A 20,033-nucleotide genomic window follows, 5' to 3' on the forward strand; every position below is an offset into this window, starting at 1 on the left:
AACTAGCGGGCCAAGGTACGAGGACTACAGCCTTGGCAGCAGCGTCAGCAGCCTTGTTTCCCATCGGACCAACATGACCAGGAACCTGCATAAACATCACAGTGGCTCTCTCAAGAGTAAGCAAGTGGAAGTTTTCTCGGATCCCATTGGACTAAAGGACGGATTGTGTACAGTACATATATGCTCTGAAAGCCACTGAGAGAATTGGAGCACTGACACAATTGAAAAGCCAGTGTTGCTGGAGGTAATGGGGGGGTCTGATACAGGGCGAGCAGCTCTGCTGTAAATATTTAGCAGTGTTGCGGAAGCCGATACCGAAAATAGTCGGTGCCAATGACGAATGCACATCCGACACCATGGTCAGTCCGAGAGCCATCAGTGTACACAAAGGTACAATCAAAAAGTTTCATGTGAATCTGAAGTAGTGTCCTTAGGAAGAGAACGAAGAATCGTAGAATGACAGTTAAAATCGTGGAGAGCATGTCACCCCTTACGAATTGCGTTGCAGTACACAGCAGTCCACCAAGGGACCAGGGCATGGTACAGTAAACATGAAGTACGAGGAATGGAATGTTTTGCGGCAGCAAATATAACGTTTGTAAGATATTCTACCTAAGCATCACAACTGAAGAAATGGTGTTCGTTGAAGGTCACCAGGGAGGCGTAGAGTCTCCAGTCGGCCTTAAAAGCTGCCAATTGGGTTTAAATGCAGGTCGGGTATGAGTTAGCAAAAATTGAGAGCACATAGGAAATGGTCACTCAAGTATGTGTCAGAAAGAAAGGACCACTCGAGATGACGGGCGAGCTGGGCAGTGCTGAACAAGAGGTGCAAATGGGAATAGTTGTGAGGAGTCTGAAAGGAACGTGGCTGCTTCAATGTTAAGACAGATGAAGTTGATTTGATTGAAAATGTCAGCCAAGAGGGAAACACTCGGACAAGTTCTCGAAGAGCCACAAAGGGGAATGGGAAGGAGGGAATAAACAAAGGGCAGTGACAATGACAGCTGCCAGAGCGCCAAACTTTCAAGACTCACTGCTACACAGAGCAGAGGCTGGAGAACCCTGTTTCATGAAATCTATGGAGATGTCAGCATTCTCCCTGGGTCAGACTGCGACTTCAAGTGCAGAAAAATGATAAGCGGTGTACATCAGTGAAATGGAAGTCAGCTAAGTGAGGGTATCACGTGGTGATGCTACATGAGAGGATCTCCTACACGGGGCGGAGAAGACTGTTTGCCTTTGATCAATTTCTTAAAAGCCTCTATGGTTGGCAGAAGAAGTCTCAAATGTTTGTTGGCTGGAGGGACAGAAAAAGTCTTCGCGCGAGTATTTCTTCTGTCTTTTCTGGAGTGCCAGCTATGTAGCAGATGATTTTGCCACTGGAGGTGAAAATTTGGGGGCTTGCTGCATAGCTGGAGGAGAAAGAGATGGGGATACTACTATGACACAGGGCAATTTTACAGCTGCTTTGCTGTTGAGGCCGCAAGCATGCATGGCCACGTCCTTAATGTAGCAAGGTGTAGCAAGAACGGTACTGTTAATTGGCAGACGGTAAAACTTAGGGCTTCCGACTAGCCAACAACTTGCGAGTTGGACAGTCCGCTCATCGAGACACGCAGGACATTTTTGGCATGACACTGCATGGGCGCCATTGCAATTGATGTAGTGGTGAGGAGGTGGTCAATCACCTTTGTAAGCATCCCTACCAAAAGTAACACATTTGGCCGTGGTTTTACACGACATGCAAGTTTGGTTGTAATGTTCACACTGGTAGTAGCGCATCAGGTTCGGAATGTATGGTCAGACTGATCACTTCATAACCTGCATTGATCTTTGATTGAAGCACCACTTTACCAGATGTGAGGAAAAGAGTGCGTTTAGGTACTACGGTTGCATCGACCTTTTTCGTGACCCAATGGACTGCAGTGATGTCCTGATCAGAGAAATAAGTTTGGATTTCTCAATCAGTCAGATCATCGAGGAGCCGAGTGAAAATAACACCATACAAAGAATTCTGTGTTCAATGGGCCTCGACACGAACACAATAGCTGTGGAGGAGCAAAGCTGCAAGCAGTTGTTGTGCTTGAGATCACAATTAGTTTCCATAAGCAAAGTGTCATTATGTAAACGGGAACAGGATTTCACAGGGCCAGCAATTGCATCAACACCTTTCTGTATAATAAACAGATTAACTGTAGCAAAGGACTGACCTGCATCAATATCAGATACAACACGGAACCTAGGTGCAGCTGGAAGAGTGTCATAATCTTTAATCTCATTCCATGCTGACTGAGATAGTGATTGGCTCATTACCAGAAAGTCCCCCCATAATTGCCAGCATCTCCGATGTTGCACTCCCCAAACTCCTGATGGAGGGACCAATTGGAAATCTGGGAAGGTAACACCTCAGGTGCCCCCCCCCCCCCCCCCTTTGTTAGGCCTGGCCTGTACTAGCTGATACGTGTGAACCCTACCTGTAGACTCAGGGCTGGGTATTACACGTTACGCAGTCACCTGTTACGCGGGGCATGCGTGGACTGGCCTCCAGGTATGCACAAAGAGGAAGAAGAAACAAAGAGGAACCTCAAATGTCGAAGCGGAGGAAGGATAGGACAGCCTGACATCAGAACAGCCGCTCCGCTGGTTTTTCTTTCTTTCTTTCTTCCTTCGTTCTATAATGAAGAAAGAAAGAAAGAAAAACCAGTGAAGCGCCTGTTCTGATGTCAGGCTACAGAAAATTCAGAACACATTCCTCCCCCCCCCCCCCCACACAAAAAAAAACACCAGGCATGTTCGCCGAAGGAGGGGAAAAATATGAGGAGGACAAACATGCAGCATGGAAGGGAACAGGTGCTGCAACGGCTGGAGGCCCATGGTAGCCAAGCATGAACTTGCCAAACGGTAGTGCACCTGCTGGGGAACTGTTCCAATGCCGGGCTACTGAAACTTCAAAAAGCATTCCTGAAAATTTTGGTATTTTTGATGACAGTTGTCTAAGTGTAGATACTGTTTGTGGTTGGTGGGTTTAATGTGGACAGAGATGAGGATGCAGCCCTCAGAGAGTAGGCAGCCAACATCCAGGAAGGTGGCATGTTAGGTCAAGGGAACCAAGTGAAGCTGACGGGAGAAACATGTTAAGGTTGTGAAGGACTAATGGTTTAGGCAACAGACTAATGGTTTAGGCAACATTTAAGAAACAGGCTGTGCGACTGGGTTTTAGTTAGGGAAGGTGATACATTTCTGAACTGGTGCAAAAAGATGGAGCACAGGTCCATCGAGGCAAAAAATGCAAAAGTGCATGAAACCCTGTAAATATACACATAAATATGTTAAAAACCATACAGAAATGAGGGAGAAAAGGAACAGATGATTTGTGGCAGTATGGGTGTGTTGGGATAAGTGAAGGGAGGGGGAGGGGTATTAGTTAGGTCCAGGATGATCACAAGTTCGTGTGGCACAGGTAGGTGCAGTGAATGAAATGTTAATATACGTAAGAATGAGACAGGAAGTGAGGTTGAAAGAAATAAATAAAATTATAGGTGGAAAGAAGTTGGGGCATCAGATGTTGCATCAACAAGCCACGCGGTTATGTAGCTGTGTACTGTGTGTGGACAAGATCATTGATACAGTTTGGTTCAGAAGTGTTTGCAGTTTGGAAGGCGGTGAGTAAACACAGGAGAGAAGAGAAAGAACGGACACTGAGAAGAACAATGCTATAGAGAATAGTAACAAAGGAAAACACTACAGTGTTGTAGGATTGAAGAAAAGCCGTTACGCAAAATCAAACAATGGAAACTCCAGGTTGAAATATCAAGAATATAAGGAAGACGGATATTGCTACTTATTCTAAAGATGACACATTAAGCTGCAGACAAGCACACCAAAAAGACCCTTACACATTAGGTTTTACCCGAAGCCTTCATCATCAGAAAAGGAAGCGCACACAAATTCATTGACGGCCAGCTCCAGCAGTCCGGACTGCCATGTAGAGCAAAAGCAGCAATCTTGATGGGATGGGGAAGGAGAAGGGATAGCAAGGTACAGGGGGGGGGGGGGGGGGATACTGTCTGGTCAACCTATCCCTAGACACTAAATGTTAATGAAATTTCTTTTGTGCAGAATGGAAAGTGAAAAACTGCCTACAAACATACCAAATTTATCAAGATATGAAGAATGGTATACTTTTATCAGTGAATTGACAAAGGATGTACATGATCTTCAGTACATGCAGGCAGTCCTGCTATTAGGTCCACATATACGCTGCAGTGCAGCTACTTATCACAGAAAAACAACAGTGGAGATTTGGGATGCTTTTGTCAAATTTGTTTTCTTCCTTTCTCCTAAAGTATAGAATTATCATCTTTGAAGAATCTTCCTGGAATGTATGAAAGTAACTCAAACTACATATTTCAGAACAACAAAGAATGATGACATGGCAACTGGTTACATCATATTCAAGTTTGGTAACATACTTACACATTTCAAAGAAAAGTATTAATTGAATAGAAAATGGTTTTATTTTACATAATATTAACACATCAATACTTGCACAGTATCCACATAGTCGAAAGTAATTTCAACTATGGTGTTCCTCAATATCTATAGCTGTTCCATGACTTCAGTGCACATTACATAAAATCATCAGAATCATTTCCATCATCATATTTATTTGATGTCATATTCTCAGGTTTCATTAAGTTACTGTAACTCCTAAAAAATAAGAAAATATTCAATTAATATGAAGGAAAGACAGAAATTAATGAAGTTTATGAACAAACTATTGCTAATGATATAGCGATAGAAGTAAATAAAAAATAAATAGGTGCAACAAAACACACTATATGCAGGGTGGGATACAAATCAGTTGTCTCCGTCACCACATAGAGATTCATAGGATCCCAGTAGACAGTCATGTCTGTTCACTCAGCCAGGCACCTAAAAAATCGCTTTATAACCCCAAATAATGCTTCTGCAAAACTTGGAGTCAGCATATTGTCAGATTGTGTATAACTCACGGAATTCCATACACTTACCCAGATCATCTTCTACAGGCCTTGAAACAAATACATGGTTTTCTGTAGTTACATTTCTATTCATTGTTTCTCAGATAAAAATAGACAATATAACCTCAAACTGCTACTGTCAACTGACTTATGGGTACTATGCACTAGTCTAGTTTCCAACACTATTTGGGCAAAACAGAGTCTAAGGATTGCTAGTGACAATGAATTATGGCCCACTCCATATACTAAAAAGAGAGGACAATAAATAAATAGCCAAAGAAGAAGAGATATGCCAGCAGGCATGTAACATGAAGTTAGAAAGTCACAAGTATTCAAAATCTATTTACAAGTGTACCTTAACAGCCATTCCTACAATATATCAGAATATTTAGACCCAGGGTAGTAATTTACGGGTAAAGCTCGTCCTGGATGGTCAATCATGTTGTGAAATATTACTTAAGTTCTCTCTAGACTGCTCAATAATATTGTGCAATAGTACTGCAGTTCATAAAGTTGGACTGTAAAAATGCTACCTTGTTGCTAGCAGAAAAAAAATGGATGAAAAACTGGTTCAAGGAGTGTGAAAGATTACTCACAAAAACTTGAGAGAATTGAGGATGAACAAAAAATAGACTATCATAATTTTTTAGTAACTATTGATGCTCCAACAACATTTGATACAGTACTGGAAATGGTTCTTCCCCCCATACATATGGGACATTTCTTGAGAAGAAAGAAGTGACAAGTCAGCATTCTAAAAGCTAAACATACATTTGTTGCTACCTGGAATTCTCTAATACAACAGACTGTGTTAAATTGTTTCCCAAATACTGGCTCTGGTACATAAGTTGCTGACAAAGACGGTATTGTTCCAGAAGAAGAATGGCGTAGGATCACTGACATATCTGAAAATGTGAAATTCCAGGACTTTGTTTGTTGCGATGATGATTTCCTGACTTTCACATCCAAGATTGACAAAAGTGAAATGTGTGAAATACTTGTGAAAGGACACTGAGGTAGGTGGTGGTGGTGGTGGGTGGTGGTGAAAAAGACGACATTGCAACAAGTTTCACTACTGCTGCATAAGGAATTGTTGCTGTCGGGAATTTCCTTTCCTCTTTTATGTAGATAACCAATTCTAATACATTAATTAACTGGTGTGACAACTACCTTCAGTAGAATATTTTGGAAAGACAAAACAAACATGCCTTCTAGATTTAAAATAAGGATGTGTTCTATTAACAGCGTAATAATCATATGTTTACTGCATTTAAGGGGAGTTGGAACACCCCATCCTGACAAGGTTAAATTTATTGACTTGGCTTCCCTGTATTTCAGAAACCACTGTAGCCACTGACATGAAACTTTTACAGGAAATTAAACTATGTTCTGAGTCTACTGAACTACAATAACTGATTTCACCCACTGCTTTCAGAAATACAGTTTTTTAATTACATTGTTAAAATTTTGTGTACTTTTTTTGTACGTTATCCTAAATAATTTTACTTACACATAACATTATGTCCTTCTTTTAGTTCAGTACACTCAGGATATGTATGTTATTACTCCCTGAAAATTTGAATTCTCTACTCGAAGTGGTTTCTGAGATTTAGGGAAAAATGGAACAGAAAATGTAAATTTTCAGAAACGGCTTCTAAAGTTTCAAAAGACCATAACTCAATTAATATATGCTTTTTTTTTATTTTTAGTCACTCAGAAGCAGTATGCACCATACTGTATATCATCCTCTTGATCTTTTTCCCAAGTCTTTTCTGGACTCCTTAGTGGCCAACTGTGTTGCATACTCTGCTTTATCAATGCGAACCTTGTCCATCCGTTCAAGTTCTCTGATGCAGTTTGTTCCAGGATTAATTCCCATACGTTGTAGCACTTTCAACCTACCAACCCCCCCCCCCCCCCCCCCACTTTAGTGTCTTCATTCCAACAAAAACATTTTTTTGTAAGATAATCAATATATATAAGATTATTGAATGACTCCTTGGGATTTTGAGTCTGACCATGCAGACACTTCTTCAGTAATTCGGGATTTGCCAGGTCTCTATAAATAGGTTTTATGATATCCATGATTGCCTCTGGGATGGAATGTTTATGGCTGTATGAACTGTTTGAGTGCTGGGTATTGCAGTACTTGCACAATGAATCACGTCCAGGAGGGCACAGGTGCTGCACTGGTTTTTCATCAGTTGACAGCCTGAGGAAGAAGTTAGTCCATACTGCCTGCTTCATTTTCAACAAATCCTCAATATTATTTCTAATGGCAAGCTCATAATACTGCTGTAGTTCAGCAATCATTTTGACTGTCAGCCAGCCTCTTATGGTTTTACCATCAGAAAGTTTCTTGTCCCTCAAACTTTGTTTCAACTTCCTCAACCTGGTGCCCATCCTCTTCTGGACATGACCAACACATTCCAGTTTTGTGACAATCTTCTCACCACAAGGGTGAGCGGCTACTACACTGTTATATGCTTTTGAGTCTCCCATCACCTAAGAACTTAGCGTAACACATTCCTCTTTCATTTACAGATCGACTAAAAATTTCAATAGCTGCAGAGGCCTCCATACCACTGCTTTGTTCCTTCATAATTTCTGTCATATATGCCCTTCTTCATTCCCCACACATACTACTGTCAATGTGAGTAAGTTAGCACTAGTGAAAATTAGTTGCTTAACAAGTGGTTGGTTTGTGGGGGTTGAACAGACCAGACTACAAAGGCCATCGGTCCCATTTTCCATAACCATGAAACAACCATAATGAATAAAAACAAGCAACGGAGGTGACAAGGGACGACACGGAACAAGAAAGACATAGACAAGGACCAGAAAAGAGGAATTAAAAACACACAGAATGTTAACAGTGACTGGGCAACCATGGAAACAAAAAAAGGGAAAAGCCAACCACCAAGAGACACACTAAAAACCCCAATCTAAAACTTCAATAGCTGCAGAGGCCTCCATACCACTGCTTTGTTCCTTCATAATTTCTGTCATATATGCCCTTCTTCATTCCCCACACATACTACTGTCAATGTGAGTAAGTTAGCACTAGTGAAAAACACAAAAGAAAGACACAAACCCTCACATCGAGTGATAAAAGTCTCCTGCACGAATAAAACTCAAAACAAAGCCTGCCATGGGAGTGTCATCCGTTAAAAGTGGAGCGAGCGTATCAGGCAGCACAAACGTCTGCCTGAGCGCAGTTAAAAGCGAACAGTCCAACAAAATGTGGACTACTATCAATGCTGAACCATAGCAACAGAGAGGTGGGTACTCGCGGCAAATTAATAACCATGCGTCATCCACGTGTGCCCAATGCGCAGCCAGCAGAGTACAACAGAGTCCTTGACAGAGACCCATAAGGAGGAGGGCCACACACCGGTAGTCTCTTTGATGATCCGAAGTTTGCTGGGTGAAGGCAGGGTGCGCCATTCATCACCCCCAGGTACCAAGGACCTTCTGCCACAAAACTGACTGGAGATAACACTCCGAAAGGCCACTCTCCAGGACCGATGCACCGACAACCTATTTGGCCAGCCTGTCAACCTGTTCATTAGTCGGGATGCCGACGTGACTCAGGGTCCACATAAAAAACATGGAGAGGTTGCAACGGGCAAGAGTTTGGAGGGACTCCTGGATAGTCATCACCAGATGAGAGCGAGAAAAACACTGGTCGATAGCTCGTAAACCGCTCAGGGAGTCACTACAGATGACAAAGGACTCACCTGGGCAGGAGTGGACACACTCGAGGGCGCGAGAGATGGCTACCAGCTCCACAGTGAAAAAACTGCAGCCATCCAGCAACGAGCGTCAATCAGAGCGATCCCCAAGAGTAAAAGCACAACCAACTCGACCAGCAACCATCAAACTGTCAGTATAGACTATAGCAACGTGCAAGGATGGGAAGAAAGCAGTGGCAGAGGGCCTCAGGAGGGACGGAGTGTTAAGAACTTCGCACCAAATACAGCTGAAGGCATGGACGGGGCACACACCATGGGGGTATACAGACATGGGCCCAGAAATGAGGCAGGAGAGGGAAAAACTCAAGTCTAGAGAGAAGAGACCAGACGCAAATCACAATCGGACACCCTGACCGAGGTCGCCATTCCGGAAGATGGATGACTCAGTTGGGGAACAGGAGACAGTTTTTGGGATGCCCGGGCAGCTACAAACATGCGCAGCAAAAGCGGCCAGCAGTCACTGGCGCCGGATCTGCAACAGAGGGCCACCTGCCTCCACATGTAGGCTGGCGACAGGGCTCGTGAGCTCCAGTGGCGAGTCGTGAAGTATGGGGTCAACCAACCGCAACACTGAAGGCGATGCTGAACCATAAGCCAGGCTCCCATAATCGAGACCGGACTGAATCAACACGTGACACAGTCAGAGAAGGGTACACCGATCGGCACCCCAGTTGGTGTGACTCGAGCAACGAAGAGCGTTAAGATGGTGCCAGCACATTTGTTTAAGCTGTCGAATATGAGAGAGCCAAGTCAACCGTGTATCAAAAAGCAAGCCCAAAAACCGATGCGTCTCCACAACGGCAAGAGGTTCGCTGTCAAGATAAAGGTGTGGCTCAGGGTGAACAGTGCGACACTGGCAGAAATGCATGACACAAGTCTTGGCAGCCGAGAACTGGAAGCCACGTGTGACAGCCCAAGACTGCGCCCTGCGGATAGCGCCCTGTAGCTGCTGTTCAGCAACCGCAATGCCAGTGGGGCTATAGTACAGGCAAAAGTCATCAGCAGACAAAGAAGCCAATATGGGCATTCCCACAGCTGCAGCTAGCCCATTGATACTAATTAAAAAGAGGCAGACACTCAAGACAGAGCCTTGCGGGACCCCATTCTCCAGGACTCAGGAGGAACTATGGGAGGGACCAACTTGCAGGTGGAAGGAACGAAGTGACAGAAAATGTTGAATAAAAATCGGGAGCAGGCCCTTATGACTCCACCCACGAAGTGTGGTGAGGATGTGATGTCACCAAGTTGTATTGTATGCCTTCCGCATGTCAAAAAAGACGGCAACCAGTTGCTGACGGTGGGCAAATGCCATACTGATGGCGGACTCCAGGCAGACCAGATTATCGGTGGCAGAGCAGCCCTTACGAAACCCACCCTGAGACAGAGCCAGAAGGTCCCAAGACTCAAGTAGCCAACTCAAACTTCAGCTAACCATGTGTTCGAGCAACATGCACAGAATGTTGGTGAGGTTAATGGGGCGGTAGCTGTCCATCTCCAGTGGGTTCTTGTCGGGCTTCAACACTGGTATGACAATGCTTTCCCGCCATTGAGACGGGAACTCGCCCTCAACCCAGATACGGTTGAAAAGGTCTAAGAGGTGTCACTGACAATCCACTGAGAGGTGTTTGAGCATCTGATAGTGGATGTGACCTGGCCCGGGAGCCGCATCAGGGCAAGCGGCTAGGGCACCATCCTATATCCCCGTCAGTTTGGGGGTTGGTCTCCCAAAGGAGGTACCTTGGGAGCACCAGAAAAAGCAGCGCCCTCAACACAGACACAGTGGAAGAGCCAGGGCAGCCCCGAAGGCACACTGGAGGCTTAACAACCATAGGGCCAGCCGTCGCCACCAGGAACAAATGAAGTCACAGTCGCAGCGTACAATGTAGTCATCTGCACAGAATGAAGTCAGGGAGGAGGCACACACGGAGTGCCTGGTTGCAGAAGACGACTGCAATCCCTGCATGTGGCGCTGGAAGTATAACGAGATGACATGTGACTTAACTTCCAACATTTGAAGCAGCGCATAGGAGGAGGGACGTATGGTTTCATGTCACAACAGTAAACCATGACCTTGAACTTTTCGGGCAACAAGTCACCCTCAAAGGCCAAGATGAAGGCAATGGTATCAACGCTATTGTCTTTGGGTCCCCTATGCATGCACCGGACGAAGCGGACACCCTGTCACTCTAAGGTGGCACGTAGCTCCTCATAAGACTGCAAAAGGAGGTCACGATGGAAAATAAGACCCTGGACCAAGTTAAGGCTTTTATCGGGAGTAATCAAGACGGGGATATCACCCAGCTCGTCACAGGCAAGCAAAGCCTTTGACTGGGCTGGGGAAGCCACTTGGATCAAAATCATCCCACTGTGTATTTTAGACAACGCCACCACTTCCCCAAACCTATCTTCAAGGTGGTCTACGAAAAACTCGGGCTTTGTTGCCTGAAAGGTCTCTGCATTAGTCCTGCAGCGAACTAGGTACCGAGGCAAATACAGCTCACAAGACCGAGTCACCCAATGGTCCTACCAAGGTTTGGCCAGGGAGGGGAACGAACGGGAGTCGGAGACTGCTGGAGCTGAGTGACCAACAGCTTGAGTCTATTTAACACATTTCATTGCGGGTCATCTCCCCTGATGCCACCCACTTCGATCAGGGGCTCTCCCCATGGGCGCCACTCAGCCGCAGCAAGGGCCACCTGGAGGGATGGCCATTGCCGGGAGTCCTGGTGCCCCAGAAAGGATGGGCACCTACTCCTTGGCATAAGCGGGGAGGTCGCAGCTCAGGCATCAGCAGCGCGATCCCTACGATGTCAGGGGACTACCACCAAGAGGGTACTTGACAACCACACGATGACAGACTGGCTACTGCGCTGGACTTCAGGTGCCAAAATGGTCCAGAATTGTCCGAGACATGAAGGATGGTGCAGTGCAGGAGACGAGAAGTAGGCAACCCACAAGACTGAGGGGGCCAAGCCCGCCACACGACAATAAGCAGCACGCAAAATGGACAAACAAAAAAACACCACGTAAAGTGTCCTTCCCCAAATGGCACGCACTATCAACAGAAAGTTAGAAAAGGTGGAGGTCAAACCCAAGCGGGGACCATCACAGAAAACCCGAAACGTTGGAGACTCCTTTTAGTCACCTCTTACGACAGGCAGGAGTACCACGGGCCAATTCTAACCCTCGAACTCGCCGGGGGAGTTGTTGAATACTTTACAAAAGTAGGAAGCAGTCTCCCACTTCATTTCAGAGTACCACATTTATTTGTTGTACGTATTCTAATCTCTGCCTTTATCTACAGCTCTCTCTCGAGCCACAGAAGTTTTTATCAGTCTCCCTAATTTTTAACACTCTTCTATTGCACCCTATCTCAAACAATTTAACTCTCTTCTTTTCCAGTGTTCCCACAGTCCACAATTCCCTTTCATACAATGTTAGCTCAAAATGCGTAATGTCAGAAATCTCTTCCTACAATCAACCCCTCTGTGTCACAGGTGATTTTCCAATTTTTCCCTACAAAATTGTGCACCATTTTTTTCCATCAATTAGAACAATTGTAAGGATAGAATTAAAGGAATGTAACAAGAAAAGAAAACATTTAATTTAGAGTTGATTTTTAATTGACATTTAACACAAATAATGCAGGAAATGTGAAAATTGTGTTCAATGTTGAAAAGCAGAATAAACTTATTGGCCATTTTGCTGAGTGCTGTATAACTCAAAGCAAGGTTTCACACACAAGCTTGGGAATATTGTACCAAAACTGCTGATGCGAGAAGATATAGATGTAAGTATTCGAGAGAGACTGTAGAACGTGTAAATATGTGACTCTCAATGTTTCAGACCAAAAATAAAAGATTCAATGGGAAAATAGTGATGTCCAAATTTCTAGAGCAACAGAAAAACATCTGGCAGGAAAATGGCAGCTTATGCTGTTCCAGAACAGCAGAATTGTATTCAATGGGAAAATCGTGACTTCTGACATGCAAACGAAGAAGCGCAGAAATTATGGGTGATGCGATAACAAAAGAGGCTGCAAAATTTTCCAGAAAAGCTGAACACGCATGTTTGTGTCGCCCGCAGCTGGAGGGTTAACAATTTATGTTTAATACTAGTAGACTTCTCTTGTCAGGAATGTCCTGTTTGCCTATTTCAGTCTCCTATTTATGTCCTCCACTTTGTCTGTCACATGTTATTTTGTTACTGTTCTGTCATAACCACAAGCACTGGAATTAAGACGAAGAAGGCAAGACCAGAGAAGATGATGAAACGACGTTTGCCAATGGTGCGCAGATTAGGACCACACCATGACAGGAGCAACACTTGCAAGAAGTGAATATAAGTGCCGCTCCTGCCAGCCTAAGTCGCTCAGACTGGCTCCGTACATGGATTTTAGTGGACAGTATAGGCCCAGTTGAAGACTGGCACTCACAGATCAGTTTTCAGTGAATTGTGTCGACTTCCAGGAACATTGTCTACAACAAGAACTTTACTGTTTGCATGTCGCCCTTCATTGCGACATCTTTGTAAATACAAGTTAAGTATTGTCATTCTGCTCTATAGAAATAAAACTACTAATGTTATTTGCTTGAATTGTTGTATAGCATTCCGAGAATTCATTATCCCTTAGGCACCCTATACAAACGAGTGGGCAAGACCCGACAACTGATGAAGAGTATCCTCTGAATCCAGTGCCAGACGGCCACAGAATTTTTTTGTGTTTTTTGCTGGTCCCTTATTCTCTCATGTCTTTACTTTGCAGGGGTGCATATTGCTTTACAGTTTCTTGTCATTTTTGCTAATCGGTGTTTTCATGTGGGCATTGCAGAAACTTACTTTGATTTTCTCGTTATTCACACATTGCTTGCCTTGCATATTTTTTGCATTCGTGTCTTCCAACATGCCCACCAATCCTGTCCCACCCCCTGCTCAGGTGCCACAGCTGCAAACATTAGATGCCACACAGCTAATGTAGTGAAGAGACTGATACCACCTCTTATGCATCCAGGTGGCTGTAGGACGAGTCAGTGCTTCCTAGGGACTTGTATGTGTGTCTTTATATATATCATTCTGTCCAATTTGCTAAAACACTTGATATTCATTGTGAAAGCATACAGAATGTTCTGGAAGGACGTATATTATCATGATTGTCAGGGAATTGTTGTCATTAACAAAATTATGAACAGGTGCTGAGTTAGATGTTTAATCAAGAAATTGAAGTGTTAAATATCTGGTGGCAAATATTAAGAGGCTGTGGAAATGTTGGTGTAAGTGACTGGCACCTCTAATTACCTTAATTGCAGTTGACTGGAGGATTGACACCGAGAGCATCATTATCTTCAGAAATGGCTTAAAAGTTATTACCAAGCAATGTATTTTCATTTGTTATCTATTTTTATGTCCTCCGCTGTAATTAATATCCTTTGTAATTACATTTATAATTAACTCTCCAATTGTTTACATCACACAACTTTCCTATTTTCAGAAATTGAGGCCTTATTTGTAAATTTTACATATGTAGTTGGATAAAGCACAAGATTTGCACTGTCACTCAATGTTAGTAACAAAATCCAAACTGCAATTAATTACGTAACTAAAATAATACAAGAGACATTATTGTAATTAAAGTTCAGGTCGATTTTCATATTTAAAACTAGTGATGAAACTATAAAAAATTATGTCAAATAATATTGTCCTTTATACCTTATTTGGCTGTAACATCAGTTTCTTTACGTTTTGTAAATTTTAAACATAACATCAAAATTGTACAAAATTAATAACGGGTTATTTTGAAATTTGTTGTTGAAATTCTATATAAAGCGATGCAGTGAGGCTGCAAGCAGTTGTTGAGTTGTTGTTTTGTCAGTCAGTCAAAGAGATCTGTGAAGTATGTCAGTCAGGGTTGTTGTTAACGTGATGAGTATGCAGTTCAGTTGTCAATAAATTTTGTGAAGTTGAAAACTGTTATATTCTTTCATCAAATGAACTCCAGGCAATAGAAAGTTAAGTTAAATGTAACGATGTGAGTAGAACGTTATAAGACTCACTAACAAACTATCATGACCAGCAAGTGAATGTGGTAGCAGCTAGATATCACTTCTTTAATTGCTAAAAATGATCAGAACAAACTTATCGTGAGTGGGTAACAGATTTGCAGGGTATAACAAGGAATTGAAAATTCAAATGTGCTTGTGGTGCTTTATATTTCGATATAATGTTGTGTGATGTGATCGTGTACAATGTACTTGATGTCAAACTCGGAGAACAAATTTTGAAACAGTCCGATCCCAGTCCGATCCATCATTTCAGCAGATAGTGCAAATACTAGATCAGTACGATTCCGGTGCCTTGTTGGCTCATACATTTGACAGCTATTTGCTGTGTTGAGTTCCTTGTTGCGATCGACCCATTCGGCAGCGGCAGCTTGCGCTAGTCATGCCGAGTAAACATCATTCCACGCAGCATAAGCAGTTCACTAAACAGGCAGCTATAAAGGCGAACAAAATGAAGTCTTGCCCTAGGTGTTATCCACGGCACAAACGCCAAGACTGCCCCTCCCACCAAGCTCAATGTTACGCTTGTGGTAGGAAAGGACATGTGCAATCTGTAGGTTTGCAACGGAGCAAACATAAGAATTCGGCCCACTCACAAAAATCTAATCACAAGGCCCATGTCATTAATCCAGTAAATTCCAAGTCTGCAACTAACAAGTGATACAACATCCAAACAAAATTTTTGTTCATTTACTTACTTGTCGGCAACATGTGAAGTTTCAGTTGAACACAGGTGCCTCTGTCACATTGCTAAATCATCACACATGTGAACTGTTAGGCTCTCCAAGCCTGTCTAAAACTAGCATGCAACTGACAGCTTCTAATGGACAAGACATTCCCATTCTCGGAACATATACTCTGCCTGCCACGCATCGCACGCATAAAAGAACAGTGACTTTTACAGTGCTACAATCACGTGAGTGTGAGAACATATTTGGTCTTGATTATTTTGATTTGTTTGGCTTTAACATACATGACAATGTGTTATCAGTGTCTGCATTCAATGCAAAAGACAGTGTAGCTAGCTTGCTAAAAGAATTCCCGGAACTCTTTTCTGAAGGTTTAGGCAAAGATAACAATTTTGCTGTACATATTACTCTGAAAGACAATGCTCAGCCGAAATTTTGCCAGGCCAGAACTGTTCCCATTGCATCACGGGACAAAGTCACGGCTGAACATAAAGACTTGCAAGATAACGAAGTTATTGGGCCCATATCGACTAGTCAATGGGAAGTTCACTGGTTTTGCTCCCCAAACCTTTAAGTCACATTGGCCTCTGTGTTGACTTTAAGTCTACACTCAACCCACAAACTGTCATTGATACTTATCAACTGCTATGCCCAGAGGATCTCATGGACAAATTAGGCGCTGGACGCAACTTTTCAAAAATTGGTTTGCACAACACTTATCTTCAAATGCCACTCAATGAAGAATCTCAAAAAGTGTGTGTAGTAAATACTCATGTGGGATTGTTTAAATATTTGTGTTTGCCTTTTGGCAGTGCTTTTGCACCCGCCTTTTTCCAACGGTATTTGGAACAGCTGACTGCAAAGTGCAAACTGTCCAAAATATTTGGATGATATTGTAGTAGCATCTCGTACACCTGAAGAACATATTGCAAATTTACGTGCTTTGTTTCATGTGTTACCTTATGCAGGACTGAAGTGTCGACTGGACAAGTGTGATTTTTTTAAGCCTCAGTTGCAGTGTCTTGGTCACATCATAAACAGTCAAGTTGTACATCCTCTTCAGTCACATTTGCTAGCCATATGTGATTTGCCAGTTCCTCACAATGTTACAGAACTGCAGTCAGTATTAGGAAAAGTGAACTACTATATTCAGTTCATACCAAATGCTACACAAATCACAGCTCCATTGCGTCGCAAGAATGTTGCCTTTGTTTGGACAGATGAGTGCCAAATAGCTTATTAAAAATTTAAAGATGCATTGCTCAGTGATAGATGCTTAGTTCACTTTGATCCTGACAAACCAATTCTATTAAAAGTTGACGCTTCATCTTACAAAATCGGTGCAATGCTTTCGCACAGAATTGGTGATAAACACAGACCTATTGCTCTCACATCAAAGTGTTGTCCAAAGCTCAGTGTAACTATTCACAAATTGAGAGAGAGGCTTTGGCTATTGTGTATGGTGTAACTGAATGAATGTCGTGTGACTAGAGCCTCCCGTCGGGTAGACCGTTTGCCAGGTGCAAGTCTTTTGATTTGAAGCCACTTCAACAACTTGTGTGTCGATGGGGATGAAATGATGATGATTAGGACAACACAACACCCAGTCCCTGAGTGGAGAAAATCTCTGACCCAGCCAGAAATCGATCCTGGGCCCTTAGGATTGACATTCTGTCACGCTGACCTCATGGTGTAACTAAATTCCAATGCTATTTGTACAGCAGGTAATTCTACTTAGTAACGCATCAGAAGCCTTTGCAGTTTCATCTGACAAAACCGGTTCCTATATGAACTGCCCAAAAATTGCAAGGATGGGCTTTGTTGTTGTCTCAATACCAGTAAGAGATTGTGTATCATCTGACAGCTCAACACGAAAATGCGGACGCGCTTTCATATTTCCCGATTGGCCATGGCAGACTCTGATGCTTCTGCTGCATCTTGTCACATCGATGCTCGGTCGGGATTCTGAACTGCTTCAATCTTTTCCGCCTAACTATAAGAAAATCGCACAGGCCACGGAAGCTGATTCTGATTTGAACATTTTGCTCCAGTACATTCACAAATCTTGGTCTCACTCAGTGAATAGCATAAAGAACCCTGAAGTGCGCCGATACTTTGTATGTCGGCATTGCCTTTCATTACAGAAAGGTGTGATTCTTGTTCAAAATGACAGAGGCCAGTCACATGTATTGATCCGTAAAGGTTTGCAAAAAGAAGTGTTGCAGTTGCATCACCAAGGACACTGAGGGATTGTTCATACAAAACAGTTGGCGCTTCGACACTGTACTTGGCAAGGTATGAAAGCCCAAATAGAACAGATGATGTCACAGTGTCATGCATGTGCAGAAAATCACTCCACTCCACCATAAAAATTCTCTGCTTGGCCTATGCCACTATCGCCATGGCAACGTGTGCACATAGACTCTGCGGGACCTTTTTTGGAACACCTGTTGACTGTGGTTGAGTCATATCGCAAGTTTCTGTTTGCTGTGGCAAAGAACTCGACAACATCACATAGCATAATTCAGATGTTGTCATCAATTTATTGCCTAGCAGGTTTACCTGAAGTAGTAGTGTAAAACAACGGCCCTCAGTTCACATCAAATGAGTTTGAAACATTCTGTGAACACGATGGTATTCGGCATCTAACTAGCGCACTGTTCCATCCGCAGTCAAACAGCGAAGCGAAACGTTTTGTCAGAACCTTCAAGCAACAGATGGCAAAACTCCGCTCTGCACACACCAGGGATCAAGCGTTGCAACTTTTTCTTGCCTCATATTGTTTGCACCCACAAGATGGACCATCACTGTTGGAATTGCTTCACGGCTGCCGCCACAGGACACTGTTCCACTTGCTCTACCCTCCTCAGCCTCTGGGGCCGAAGTAATGCCACAAGTATCACTTCGTGCCGCATGATATTGTCTTTTACAGGGTTTTTAGCAGCAGCAGACGGTGGTCTGGAGGCAAATTCATCCATTGACAGCAGGAGGGCAAAGCAGCAGATGCGCACAATAGTAATGCAACATGGGTAACAGAACACAACAACAACGATCGGGAGGAGTCGATTGGGAGGAGGTGACAGAATGGAGAAAGGGCAGACTGCAAGGAAGAGGGTGAGGTTGCAGGATGAATTTAGTAAAGGTGTGAGGCAGGGGGCTAGCAGTGGAAAGAAGGATTACAGGAACAAAGGATGTGCTGTAAGGACAACTTTCATCTATGTAGCTAAAAAAAGCAGGTGTCATGGGAAAGGATCCACATGGCACGGGTTGTGAAGTAGCCATTGAAATCAAGCATGTTGTGCTCAGCAGCATGTTCTGCCATTTGGTAGTCAGCTCTACCAGTTGTACAGGTGGTCTTACCAACATAAAATTCCGTTCATGAATTGCAGCAGAACTGATATATGACATGACTGTTTTCACAGGTGGCCCTGTATCTGATGCGATAGGATAAACCTGTGACAAGACTGGATTAGGATGTGTTGGGTGGATGTATCAGACAGGTTTTGCATCTGCATCTTCCACAAAGATATGACTCTTGTGGCAAGGAGTTGGGTGGAGGTGTGGCGATGGACTAGGATATAGCATAAGTTGGGTAGGCTGAGGACTACTAATTTGGAAGGAGTGGGAAGGCTTATGGGTGGGATGTTCTTCATTTCTGGGCACAATGATAAGACTGTTGAAACACTGGTGAAGGGTACTTCCTGCCTTGTTACATGCCTATAGTTGACTCTATCCCTCTACTATTTGACAAAGGGCAGATTTTCATAGAACTGTGACTGGGAATGAGCATCTCTGAAATTATAGAGCTGGTCTGCTGTTTTTGATGTAATCATCAATGGAAAGTGGTTGAAGGATGGTGAAACTGAGATGGTGATAAGGTACTGGACAGCCACACGTCACCTCATTATAGAATGTGGAAATAAAGAGGACTGCCCATTCTGTGAAGCAGAACAAGCACTGAACACTGAGTACTGTGCTGAGCCAGACTCAACTGTTTCATGGCACTGCATTCAGCACAATTTGTTCAGCACTGGGATCTGCAGCAGACAACCCTGTGTGTTCCTATGCTGACCCAATGACACTGTCAATTACACAGATGGTTAGCACAGATCACCGAGATAGGACCACGGAACTATGGAAAAGTGTCTCTGGTAGGATGCATCACATTTCTTATTACACCAGGACAATGTTAGGGTCCAGATATGACTCATCCAGGTGATCAGCTGCTTGAAACATAAATGGCACCATCAAAGCAAGCTGGTGGGAGTAGTATTATGCTACGGGGGACATTCACCTTATCTTCTGTGGGACTTGTGGAAGCAATGAAAGGCACCATCACAGATTACTGCAATATTATTATACACCACATGCGCCCTTTCATGCCTGATATCTACTCCGTCTGAAGTGGTACCTTCCAGAAGGATAACTGTTTGAGTCACAAGGCCAGAATCGTACCATAACGGTTTAAGGAGCATGACAATGAACACAAGCTGATGAGATAACGACCAAATTCAGCTCGTCTGAACATGA

General features: G+C 43.5%; 1 protein-coding gene across 1 annotated transcript in view; it reads right to left on the reverse strand.

Annotated features, from left to right (window-relative positions):
- Positions 1-4,498: 4,498 nt before the first annotated feature.
- Positions 4,499-20,033, reverse strand: part of LOC124616073 (coiled-coil domain-containing protein 25) — a 53,473-nt gene continuing 37,938 nt past the window's right edge. Inside the window, exon 6 of the mRNA XM_047144309.1 lies at positions 4,499-4,710. Coding sequence (XP_047000265.1) covers positions 4,629-4,710 — 82 coding nt within the window. The 3' untranslated portion in view covers positions 4,499-4,628. The remainder of the gene's footprint in view (positions 4,711-20,033) is intronic.

This window comes from Schistocerca americana, chromosome 5 (assembly GCF_021461395.2).
Source record: "Schistocerca americana isolate TAMUIC-IGC-003095 chromosome 5, iqSchAmer2.1, whole genome shotgun sequence".
Lineage (NCBI taxonomy): Eukaryota > Metazoa > Arthropoda > Insecta > Orthoptera > Acrididae > Schistocerca > Schistocerca americana.